Here is a 12670-nt window from a genome sequence, read left to right as displayed (position 1 = left end):
TGGTGCCACGGCGCCTCCGGCACATCACGATCACGTGGCCGCTCCTTCCCTTAATCCGGAAACCGAAGTGGACGGCTCCTCCGGTTCCATCCCCCTGCGTTTCTGATCTGCTTTCCATAGGGGGCGCCAGGTGCGATCTCCCCTGGGGGGGAAAAGGACACAAAAAGGGCCCCTAGAGTGTCAGACCCCATGGCACTGTGACTTCTTCCCTGGGGGCCCCCAAAGGGTTAAAAGAATAAAAAATAAACATGCAAAAGAGCGGTAGGGGGGGCGGACTGCTACGTGAGAACTAGTACAGAACGTGTGATGTATTTGAGCGCTCTCGCTGTATCGGTCTTGATATTCCTTGCTAAGCGAGACTACAGTAGCCGCTTCACATCAGCAGTATCGTGCAGGGCGACGTGCTGCAATGTTTCGCGTTGTGGGTTCCAGCACCCTGCAGTCGCTCCGGCACGGAAAGGCTTAAAGCGACAGAAATAAATGAATGTGACGCGCTGCATAATAGTATGGAGTACAGGCGGTCCTCGCTTATTCGCCGGAATCCGTCCCGTCGGATAAAGGACCATCGGATTGCGGGTCCATGTTAATCCGCGGCGGTGAGAGTCGGATAAGCGGTTCCGACGTTGGATAATGCGTCCAGCAGAATACATTATCCGGCGTCGGATCGGCACGCCGACTGTCTGATACCGAGGACCATCTGTATGTTGATTAGCTACAAGGGATTGTAAGGGATTAGCTAGGAGGGAGATCTGACTTTGAAACAGAGATCCTTTTGCTTTTCCCACACAGCCCTTTAGTCACGGATCAGAACCCACAAAGTTCTCCTCGCCTTCAAAGGGACTTGCCCAAGGTCACTGGTTTTCAAACGGGAGGCTGCCATTTCACTTCACTGCCACGGCTCTTCACACGTCTGCCCATCTCTACATCTCCAATTTGATTTCTCACTGTACCCCTGCTAGTCTCCTGCGCTCTGATCTCCTCTTTTCTGCCACCTCTCCTAAAACATGCACCACCTGAATTAAGGTACTTATCTTGACTACTTCTCCCAAGACCGACAGAGGGCACCTACCATTAATCTTGGGCAGGTGCTGCTGTCCGCTGCATTGTTCTGCACCTTTCCCTAATGTCTCTGTAAGTCTCCCAACTTATGACTTAAATGGTTAAGTCTCTAGGGCAGGAATTCCTTTAGTTTGCATGTGTTTGATGCATTTATCATGTTACACTGAAAGTCCCAGTATTATCATGTCTATTTTGTAATGCCCTGCATACATTGTTGGTGCTACATCAAAAAAATGATACATGATACAAAGTTTTGGACCACCTACAAATGTATCCTCATTACCTTCAAGGCTCTCCACTCATCTGCTCCTTCCTACATAGCGGCTTTGACCTCTTGTTATGTCCCTGCTCGTCTCTTGCACGTTGCCCATAACCTTTCCACCCCTTTCACCTCTACTGCTTACTACTTAAACCCTTTTCCCTCACTGCTCCTTACCTGTGGAACTCCCTCACACTCAGTATACACCACACACCTTCTCTCCCCACCTTCAACTCCAACTTTAAACCTCACCTCTTAAATGAACCATCCCAATAGCCTGCACTCATGCTTACTGCCCACACCCCCAGTCACTCCTACCAACCATTGTGGCCAAGCACTGCCATCTACTGCACTTATCCCCTCACCTGCTGTCTCTGTAAGTCTCCCCAACATACCACTTAGATTGTAAGCTCTGCGGGGCAGGGATTTCCTTTCCTATTGTCGGATTTTGCACCGTGCACTTCTTGTGTTATAATTCCCTAAATTGTGTTGTCTCTTTTGTAAAGAGCTGGGTATACTGTGGGCGCCATATAAATAAAGATAGACAGCTACGAAGAAGGAAAAGACAAATCTGCTGTTTATGACACCTTGTTAATGGACATTGAGTACTGACCAGATTTTAGGAGCTAACAGGTAAGAGATCTAAACCGATCTCGAAAATGTTCTTAAAGTATTGGTGGTGGTGGAGGAAAATATACAAGAAAGAGGGGTAAAAAAATCCCTTGACTGTTTACATTTATAACTAGAACAATAAAGTTAAGAACATTAATGAGGCTTATTATTTGTGACCCGATGTAGAGAGAAGGTTAGCTCCTGAAAGCTTGTGTTGGTATTAAATGCAGATAGTCCATTAAAAAGGTCTCATAAACCACAAACGTGGTATAACATTGCTCTTGTGTATATGCAACTGGACTAATCCGGATGTCACATTAAATTATAAACAGAATATTTAGCTGGTTGTTAAAATGCGGCCGGTTTTAAAGACTGAAATCCTATTAGCCCTTTAGATCTCACATCTGATTGTATTGTCCTGCGATGCTGTTTTAATATAGATACAACAAACGACAGAGAAGCCCAATGTATGATAAAAATACACCGTAAAATACTGATATATTCTCTTGAAAAAGGGTCATTTAGTTTAACCCTTTGGCCAAAGCAATGTAAGCTTGCGAGCCACGACAAGGCAGACCCTGTTCGCAAGTCCCAACACTACCAGATAAAATACTAATATATCTCTATTAGGATTAAAATTCTAATTTACCTCTATTAGGAGGGAGAAAGACCACCATTGAAATCTATATCCAGTAGAATGAAAGGACCTACTCCCTTGTGTTTGTTTTAATATGGACTCTGCTTTTGACTCTGGCTCAGAAGGGTTTTCATTTCCATGTGCTACAGCTTCTATGTCACAAATACTCTTGTGTCTCTAAATCCAATCGCACACAGTCCCTTCTGCCTCCTATATCTAACCTTCCCCGACTGGATGGGCCAGCAACCCAATGCTCAGGGTCTCCAGCAGCAACAGGGCTGAAGACTGTCTCGTCTGTTTTATTTCCAGGTGGGTGCAGGTTGCCTGCCCAAGACTGTCCATCGATTGGGGGACAGCCTTCTCCAGACCTCTGCTTACCCCTTATGAGGTGAGCCGCTCTATTGCTTATTGCTGGGGGTGCGGCATAACAGATGCTGGGTACTTACAGTAGTTTCAGACATTGCTATTAAACTCCTGCATTCTGTACGACCTGCTTATTGGTCACCAATGGGTGTACAGGCATACCCCGGTTTAAGGACACTCACTTTAAGTACACTCGCGAGTAAGTACATCTCGCTCAATAGGCAAACGGCAGCTCACGCATGCGCCTGTCAGCACGTCCTGAACAGCAATACTGTCTCCCTACCTGTACCAAAGCTGTGAGCAAGCGGGGAGACTATAGAGCCTGTTACATATGTGTTATTTACATCAGTTATGCACGTATATGACGATTGCAGTACAGTGCATGCATCGATAAGTGGGGAAAAGGTAGTGCTTCACTTTAAGTACATTTTCACTTTACATACATGCTCTGGTCCCATTGCGTACGTTAATGCGGGGTATACCTGTATTCAACAATCTCTCAAACTGGCCAACTTCATCCTTTTTGTCTTCCGTGTCCTTTTTCCTCATTATTTTTGCTCTCATTTTTTTGTGTCCAAAATACCTGGCGCAATCCATAGATGCATTAAATGAATTACATTTTGATATAAATTCCTTCAAACTGCAGACCAAGCAATATACTACGTGTGTTTTAAAAAAATATATATATATATAATAAATCAGTTCTGTACTAATAAAAAATACTTAAAAAAATGTATTATAATGTAACGAGCATTTTTTGTATTATAGCAACCATTTACAAAGTCACATCCCTTTCCTCTTCTGAGACAGGCTCTGGCACACCCCTTTTTTAGCCCTGCCCTCTCTACCAGTGCACCAATTGTATCTAGTGACTGCCTGGACACATGATCTTCCCCACAGAATTTTGCATCTTTGGTCCTCTTCTGCTGCACTGACAGCCATTTAGTGAACCCCCGAGCCAAATCTTCACCGATCGATCGGCAACTTAGCAAATTACTTATCATTGTGGGGTTTGTATTGATGCACATATTAAAGGGGGGGGGGGGGAACAATAAAATACAAAAAAAACCGCCAGCTTGGACTGCTGCTTTAAGGACTAGGAGTTGATCAATCAGGCATAGCGTCTATAGGTTTTTGCTTGAAAGATATCTACCAAAGACATGTATATAAGATCCCAGCCATATCTGAAAATAAAGGGCCAGTCTGTTTCATATCACTGTCAAACGCATGCGTACAGAAATGACAGCCAAGTCAATACATACAGTGGAAAAGGGTAATCTGTTTGTAGGAATGGAAGAAATCATTAGTACTCAGACTTCTCCTAGGGACCCATAGTCGGATGAGGTTTTCTAAGTATGCTCATCATGGAAAGTGGTTGCATTCCACCTGTATTCAGATGCATATTTTATTCCTACGGCCGTAGTTCGGATGCCCCCTGGGACAACCCCTTTTTTACTTGCTCTATATAGTTTAGATGGTGGGGGGTTGGGGGGTTGTAGTCTAATATGTTTTGGGTGATTTAATCCTGTTCCTGTCTTCCAGGCCTCGGTGGCCCTGAGGGATGCTGAATGGCAGAAAATATATCCCATGGATTTCTACGCCAGTCAGTCTCTGGGCCCGTGGACGGTGAACCACGAAACCCACCGCCCCCCTCGTGTCACTGGGCGCCGGACGCAGGTGAGTTCAGGCTCTGGTTGACATCCTCGCTGACAGCAGAACAAGATCTCTCTCGGTCTGCATGGAAGTGCTGATGACATAGGCCTCTCGGGCTCTGATCTGTATCGCTGCATCAGCTTCTAAATTCTCTCCCCTGTGCCCACATCTCGCTCTTTTCTACCTCCCAGCCCCCCACCCATTGCTGTGACTTCTCTCCCCCCTCCCATAACTAAACTTTCATCTTGTGATCTTCTTTGTTCTCTCCCTGCACCTTTAGCCTGTGCCTTCATTTCGTATTCCTTCTCTTATAAGCCCCCTCTCCTTTTTCTCTTCACCTTTTTACTCTTGTTTCTGGTATCAGGCGGCAAAGGTTTTCAGGTTGCTTTTGCTGTGCACCAATTGCGCCACCTTGTGGAGAGACACTTACAGCTCACATTAAAGCTGGGGTGCAGGGGGTCCTTTCCTGGAAATGAACTTGCTGCAGTATAACACACACAGAGTATAATTATATTCTTCCCACCGTTGGGAACATCTTTTGGTTTTAGAGAACAGATTGCTAAAAAGAAATGTTGTGTAGCACTGTTGCCGCCCCCTCCCCCCCCCTTCCTCTGGGAGATATTGCTAAAGCTACAGGTGTCATGGTGCTTGTTACCTGTGAGGGTTCAGGAGAGATGAGCATCCACGATGGTAAGGGGAAACAGGACAGGCTTTTTGTGATCCTTAGGCTGAATTCCGGTCTTTGGTGCAACGCCTCCAGTCATAGCAGGCTCCAGGGTTACTGGAGACAGTCCCCACCATGACAGTCTTCAAGTATACCCCTACCCAATAGACTGTAACTTAGGCAGGGGTATATAAAACAGGATCCTTTATTGTAGCCGCCACTGCAGTTATTACAGTTTATGCATCGGGTTTTAGGATAGGTTCCAGACCTCTGGATGGTACCGGCCTTCTTGCAGTCTTGAGGCCTGGCACTCTGTTCAGATCTTTGGCTGCAGTCAGCCCCAGGAGAGGGAGAGCTGAACTGCACGTCTCTACCCCAGGAAGGGGAGATCTCAACTGCACGTCTCTACCCCAGGAGGGGGAAACCTCAACTGACTATAATTTAGAGTATTTCCTCTCGAAGTCACAGAGGGGGAGGGCAAAAGGTCTGCACCGTGATTGGCTACACACAGACCCAGTTCACCTCCACACCTGTCACCCAGAGAGGCAGCATGAGGGGAGGGGGGGGGGGAGAGAGAGATAAACCCCACAGGATAGCCTACCACTGCCTGTAGCTACTAGGACTTACGTGACAGGGGGCAGGAAGTATAACCTGGACCAGCCATGGCTACATAAGTAATACCCCCTTTGGCCAATGTCCAGTCCCTTACAAGCAGCAGTAGAAAATACTGCAGCTGGGTCAGATTCAACAATCCTTTTAGGGTTTCTAGAGGATCGGGGTGCCAAGATCCTGCTGGGTAGGGGTGACACAAGACGCTTGGTCTGTTTGAGGGCGGAGGAGCCGGGGTGCTGCTATATAAAGGGAACGGAAGCCGGGGTGCTGCTATATAAAGGGAACAGAAGCCAGGGTGCTGCTATATAAAGGGAACAGAAGCCAGGGTGCTGCTATATAAAGGGTATAGAAGCCAGGGTGCTGCTATATAAAGGGAACAGAAGCCAGGGTGCTGCTATATAAAGGGAACAGAAGCCAGGGTGCTGCTATATAAAGAGAACAGAAGCCGGGGAGCTGCTATATAAAGGGAACAGAAACAAAGTCCCTGCTGCATATAGGGGGCAGGAGCCAGGGTCCTGATGTACTGTATATAGGGGGCATAAGCCAGGTTCCTGCTTCACATAGGGGGCAGAAGCCAGGCTCCTTCTGCATATAGGGGACAGAAGCCAGTGTCCTGATGTACTGTATATAGGGGTCAGAAGCCAGGTTCTTGCTTCACATAGGGGGCAGAAGCCAGGCTCCTTCTGCATATAGGGGGCAGGAGCCAGTGTCCTGATGTACTGTATATAGGGGGCAGAAGCCAGGTTCCTGCTTCACATAGGGGGCAGAAGCCAGGCTCCTTCTGCATATAGGGGGCAGAAGCCAGGCTCCTTCTGCATATAGGGGGCAGAAGCCAGTGTCCTGCTGCATATAGGGGGCAAGAACCAGTGTCCTACTGCATATAGGGGGCAGGGACCAGGGTCACACTACACTGCTGCCTATTGTCTATCCAGCAGCCCTGTGGCTTTCTCCCCCTATAGAGATAGGGTTGCTTGAAAGCCTTAAAGCAAGCAGGATCCCACACACAGAATGGGTAAAGTCAGTGGGAGATGCGGAGGTTAGCGAGAAGGCCATGTGCCATGATCACTATTATTAATTCCCATTACATTGGCAGCTCTCTATCCCTCCTGCTGTATTTGGCCAACGATTCTGTGTCTATCACAGTCCCAGAGAGGCGATCAAACGCCGGACCCAAAGGAATAGCCGCTCCCCAACCCTATTGCCCATAGGTGCGACCAGTACAGTGGAGAGCAGACTCTCCCTACCCCTCTCTCCAACCTTTCGGGCATCCACCGAGGTCCGTCCCTGTATAAGAGCTGCATTAGTTAATGCACTAATTCCCAGCCTTTGCCTTGGCGTTCGCTGCTGATATACAAATGTATTTCTAAACGTATAAACTGTTACCAATTAACAGTGGCATATTGCACATACAGCAGGTCAGGCAGTGGGTGTTATGCTGTTCTGCTTTTCCTTTCTACACCTCATAATTAGATTTGTTCTGAGTGATGAGGTCCTACCTGTTTACATTGGAAGCTATGCAGATGTGTCTTCTGCGTTACTCTTTCCCGTGCTGTTTAAAGGGGGAAATTCATTTAGGAAAGCTAATAAACGTGCGGTGCAGCACAAAGCATCGCATGATTTCCATGTTTTTCCCCTAAAGAACAGCTGGGAGTTTGTGTAGTTCCCTTTTGCTCATTCAGTATGTTACATAGCAAGATTGTGCTGACTGGAGGGAGAGCGAATGTGAGCCAGGAAAGGACATCCGTGCCCACACACCAACATCATTGGCTGCAGCTATGCTAGGGTCACCTCTCTGGCACCCCTGTGCTAGGGTCACCTCTCTGGCACCCCTGTGCTAGGGTCACCTCCCTGGCACCCCTGAGCTAGGGTCACCTCCCTGGCACCCCTGTGCTAGGGTCACCTCTCTGGCACCCCTGTGCTAGGGTCACCTCCCTGGCACCCCTGTGCTAGGGTCACCTCCCTGGCACCCCTGTGCTAGGGTCACCTCCCTGGCACCCCTGTGCTAGGGTCACCTCCCTGGCACCCCTGTGCTAGGGTCACCTCCCTGGCACCCCTGTGCAAGGGTCACCTCCCTGGCACCCCTGAGCTAGGGTCACCTCCCTGGCACCCCTGTGCTAGGGTCACCTCCCTGGCACCCCTGTGCTAGGGTCACCTCCCTGGCACCCCTGTGCTAGGGTCACCTCTCTGGCACCCCTGAGCTAGGGTCACCTCGTTTGCACCCCTGAGCTAGGGTCACCTCTCTGGCACTTCTGTGCTAGGGTCACCTCTCTGGCACCCCTGTGCTAGGGTCACCTCTCTGGCACCCCTGTGCTAGGGTCAACTCGTGTGCACCCCTGAGCTATGGTCACCTCTCTGGCACCCCTGTGCTAGGGTCACCTCTCTGGCACCCCTTGGCTAGGGTCACCTCTCTGGCACCCCTGTGCTAGGGTCACCTCTTTGGCACCCCTGTGCTAGGGTCACCTCTCTGGCACCCCTGTGCTAGGATTACCAGCAAGGGGCCACCTGGCAGAGAAAGGGTTACATTGAGTTGAACTGTATTATTTTTCTATGTTCTCCCTAATCGTGCTTTTTTGTCATTATTATTCTAATGTACATTAGTATAAAAATAGTCACACCGTTGGCACAGAAGCCTGCATCATGGTGCAAGGCAGGGCTAAGAGATTTCTTCCCATTATTTCCATCCCAAATCTCAGTGCCGGGACCTATCCCCCCCTGTTTGCACTGTGTATTTGGGACTGCAGGGCAGATATCGGCACTATGAAGCACATGGTCATTTTGTTTTGTGTGTATGTCTTTATTTACATAGCGCCATTAATGTACATAGCGCTTCACAGCAGTAATACACGTGACAATCATGAATAACAAATACAAATAACACATAGTGGGAAGAAGCCCTTCAGACATAAAAGTAACATTTAGGAGAAGGAGTCCCTGCCGCAAAGAGCTTACAATCTAATCGTTTTCCTTTAGAATCCTGGACCGAGAAAGCCCCGGACCCCAGAAGGAAGTGTGAAGACGCCGCAGGTGGGGTGCCAGTGTCACGAAGAAGGGGAGAGGCGAACCAAGTGACCGGTGTGCAGACCGTGTGCCCCCCTCCGAGACACGCAAAGGGCCTGACAGCCAAACCGCGCGTCCTCTCCGTAGACCTGAGAAGCGTCACTCCACTAACAGCTCCGTATCTCTCCATCAACCCCTTTGCATCTGCAGACGCGCGCAGAGCATCGCTCCAGCACCTCATCCCATTCCAGCGCTCTGTGTAGCAGAGAGGAGGAGGAGGGGGGGTTCAGGTCGGGCCCGCCTGCCACCTCCGTTCCTGTCTCGGGGTTTCCTGAGCCGTGTAGCAGCTGCCGCTAATTAAAAACCCTGCTTAATGAGGGCTTGCCTGAGTTGCAAGCTCCCCCTCCTGCTGTTGCCTGGGCGATGAGGGAACAGAGCCCATGCGGCCCCCACTGCTAGCACTGACTGCAGCGCATCCCCTCCTGTGAGAGCCAATCACCCCCCGCGTGGAGACCCACAGCGTCTCTGGGATGGGATCACAGACTTGAATGTGCCTTGGAAAAGGCCCAGCAATCACTGTGCCTGCAGCTTCTATCCAGGGGAGAGCCGAGCTCGGGGAGGAGGAGGAGGAGGAGGAGGAGGAGGAGGGTGTTACACTGATTGAAGCAGAGAGAGAGAATACACAACAAACAGCAGATGCATAATAATGCCTGAAACGGGTCACACACCTAATCATGTGGACTCAAATGACTTCATTTTTTTTTAACAATAAATGCAAAACTGTATTTTCGCCTCCCCCCACCCCCCTTTGTTGTAACTAGTAAAGATGGCTAGAAGTGACCGTTCTACTACAGCCGTAAACCCGTGAGAAGCCGCCTTGTAATGAACACCTTTAATGCAGAGGCGGTGGACAACGGGTGGCAAAGTCCCGGCGGGAGTGACGCAGTTAAAGCACCGGCCACCGTGTGATCTTTGGCCGCGGTTATAGTTGCGGTGTGCGCGCGACCAAGCGCGTGACGTCACGCGCGCGAAACATACACTAGGCTGAAGGGCGACCTGGAGGTGGGGGCAGTGACGTCGCGTGAGCGGTTCGCCCTCATTGGCTGAAACGATCACATGATGCGGCCGCCGCGCGGAAAAAAACAAACAAATGAACTTGTATTTTCAAAAATGGTGCGCTTGGTGGCGCGGGCTATGGCCGACCTCATAGAGGTACGGCCTTTTGTTCGCGGCGCGCGCGGCCACTATAATCGCGGCCTTACTCTGCACAGTATAGAAGCAGTAGAGGGGGAAAAAGTGCTTCTGGTTTCTGAGTTGGATCGTAAACTCTTTACAACTTGCATTTTTATTAAACCAGTGATTGCAAACTCTTTGGAATAGGCATTCACAGTGTGGTGATAATATAATGTACATTGGAAGATTTATTTTTAAACCCTACGTACACTATGGTCAAACTTGGTTATGTGTCAGCCTAGTCAGTGGTTTTCAACCTTTTTGTGGTTAAGGAGCCTCAACCCTCTCTAATAGCGCGTCTGAGATCAGATGCATTGTAAGGAACCCCAACCCTCTCTTATAGCGCGTCTGAGATCAGATGCATTGTAAGGAACCCCAACCCTCTCTAATAGCGCGTCTGAGATCAGATGCATTGTAAGGAACCCCAACCCTCTCTAATAGCGCGTCTGAGATCAGATGCATTGTAAGGAACCCCGACCCTCTCTAATAGTGTGTCTGAGATCAGATGCATTGTAAGGAACCCCAACCCTCTCTTATAGCGCGTCTGAGATCAGATGCATTGTAAGGAACCCCAACCCTCTCTTATAGCGCGTCTGAGATCAGATGCATAGTAAATTCTTCTGTATTTGTTACAATTTTCAAATGACCTGAAAATTACAGGGAACCCTGTGGGGTTGTTAGGAACCCCGGTTGAAAAACACTGAACTACTGTACCATTTAATGTGTAAAAAAGATTTTATTTTTTTTGAGGCTTAGAATGTGTGAATGGGCTGTGACTGGGGTGAGATTGGGCCGCAGAGGAAGAGGTTTGATAAAAATGTAGCATTCAATTTTAAAAGGGGAACATGAACAATAGTTTAACTTTTTTTTTTTTGTTTTGTTTTTTTACCTTTATGAAGTAAAAAAATAAAAACCGCTAGATGGAGTTAACCGAAATTTCATAGAGCAGTAGCTGGTGTCGGAAGGTTTTCCACATGTACAGTACACTTTTAGGCCATGACTTTTCTAGGTGTAATCCAACCTGGTTCTTGATCACCTTTCCCGGCCCAAGTTTTGAAGCCTGAATTGGTTGTTGTAAAAGTCCAATGTGGCTGACTATGTCCTTGGGGAGCCACTTGATCATAATAAAAGAGAAAGAAAGCTGCAGCCGTGTTTGGCCTCTTTCAACAACCGTCCTGAATTTCAGAACCTGCCCTGGATGAGCAGGAGCTCTGTGGCAACTCTACGACAAGAGCAGTGTCCAGATATCCAAATACTCTGCAGGGGAGTTTCCAGTGCAAGAAATCCTTGGTTGGTTTCACATTTTGTTGTTTGGTGCCCAGCAAGGAAATGTAAATAACAAATACCTACAAATTACAATAAAGAGTTAAAAAAAATAAAATGGTTCTCCTTTAAACCTATAGACCAGTGGTAGGCAACATGATATCTCAAAGGTCGCACATTACCCACAAATATATATGGAGTAAAGGTAGAAGGGATGTTGGAGCCGTGGGCAGGAGATTCTCCCTGCCCCCTCCAGACAGCTTCTTAATGCCGGCACTTTGAATACTGTCCCACTCCTCTCTTTACTCTTGGCACTTGTGATGAGCATGGTCATTAGGCAGCTGAGGGAGCGAGAGGAAGCTACTATCCCCACCAGCAACATCTCCAGAGCCTTTGCACTGGGAAGAGAGGGAGAGTGGCTGCTGCTGGGGTGTCCAGCAGTTGGGGATGCAGATAAAGCCAAATGCGGCCCCCATGCCACCTGTTGCCCACCAATTCTGTATGCCAGGGGTGGCCAACTCCAGTTCTCAAGGGCCACCAACAGGTCAAGTTTTAAGGATATCCCTGCTTCAGCACTGAGCCACTTGTGCTGAAGCGTGGATATCCTGAAAACCTGACCGGTTGGTGGCCTTTGAGTACAGGTAGTCCTCGCTTTTCCGACACAATTCGTCCCGCAAACCCTTGTCGGAGACGAGTCAGTTGGAAAGCAGGACCCATGTTATCAGGCGGCGGTTTCCGTCGGATGCACGAAAACCGAGGCGGATAATGAGTTTTTAGACTGCATTATGCGCCGTCATAAAACGCATCCAACGTAAATCGAAACGTCGTAAAGCGAGGACTACCTGTACTGGAATTGGTCACCTCTGCTGTAGACACTAGTTTGATAATGCGGAGTTATGGATCACTGGTTCATTTTCTTACCCCCTGTGTTTATATATATATATATAACTGAAATAATGTTTTGTGTGTATTTGTGCCCCCTGTGATTGGCCGGCGGACGGCCACAGCTCATTGGCCTGCGGGGTGGGGTGATGCCACGCCTACGCAGGCCGTGACAGTCACACCACACACACCCCGCGTGCGCCTCAGGACCGACCCGCACTCAGCAGAACCCGTTGCCTACCGCCTCTCACCCCTGCGCCGCACTCACCACCCCGCCGCACTCACGCCGCCTCCCGGCTGCCGCACTCATGCTGCCTCTTGGCCGCCGCACTCGTGCCAACCCGCCGCTTCCCGCCCGCTGCCTCTCTCACTCACCGGACCTGTAAATGGGGGGGGGGGACCGGACAGGGGAAGAGAGAGGGGGGGAGAGAGAGAG

The 12670-nt window shown here is 49.1% G+C and overlaps 1 protein-coding gene across 1 annotated transcript in view; it reads left to right on the top strand.

Annotated features, from left to right (window-relative positions):
• Positions 1-9641, top strand: part of DPH1 (diphthamide biosynthesis 1) — a 128737-nt gene extending 119096 nt beyond the window's left edge. Inside the window, exons 8-10 of the mRNA XM_075593078.1 lie at positions 2788-2955; positions 4473-4607; positions 8830-9641. Of these exons, the coding sequence (XP_075449193.1) occupies positions 2788-2955; positions 4473-4607; positions 8830-8928 (402 nt within the window). The 3' untranslated portion in view covers positions 8929-9641. The remainder of the gene's footprint in view (positions 1-2787; positions 2956-4472; positions 4608-8829) is intronic.
• The last annotated feature ends 3029 nt before the right edge of the window (positions 9642-12670 follow it).

The sequence above is a fragment of the Ascaphus truei genome, chromosome 3 (assembly GCF_040206685.1).
Source record: "Ascaphus truei isolate aAscTru1 chromosome 3, aAscTru1.hap1, whole genome shotgun sequence".
In the NCBI taxonomy this organism is placed as follows: domain Eukaryota; kingdom Metazoa; phylum Chordata; class Amphibia; order Anura; family Ascaphidae; genus Ascaphus; species Ascaphus truei.
This window is presented reverse-complemented; position numbering and strand designations above follow the sequence as displayed.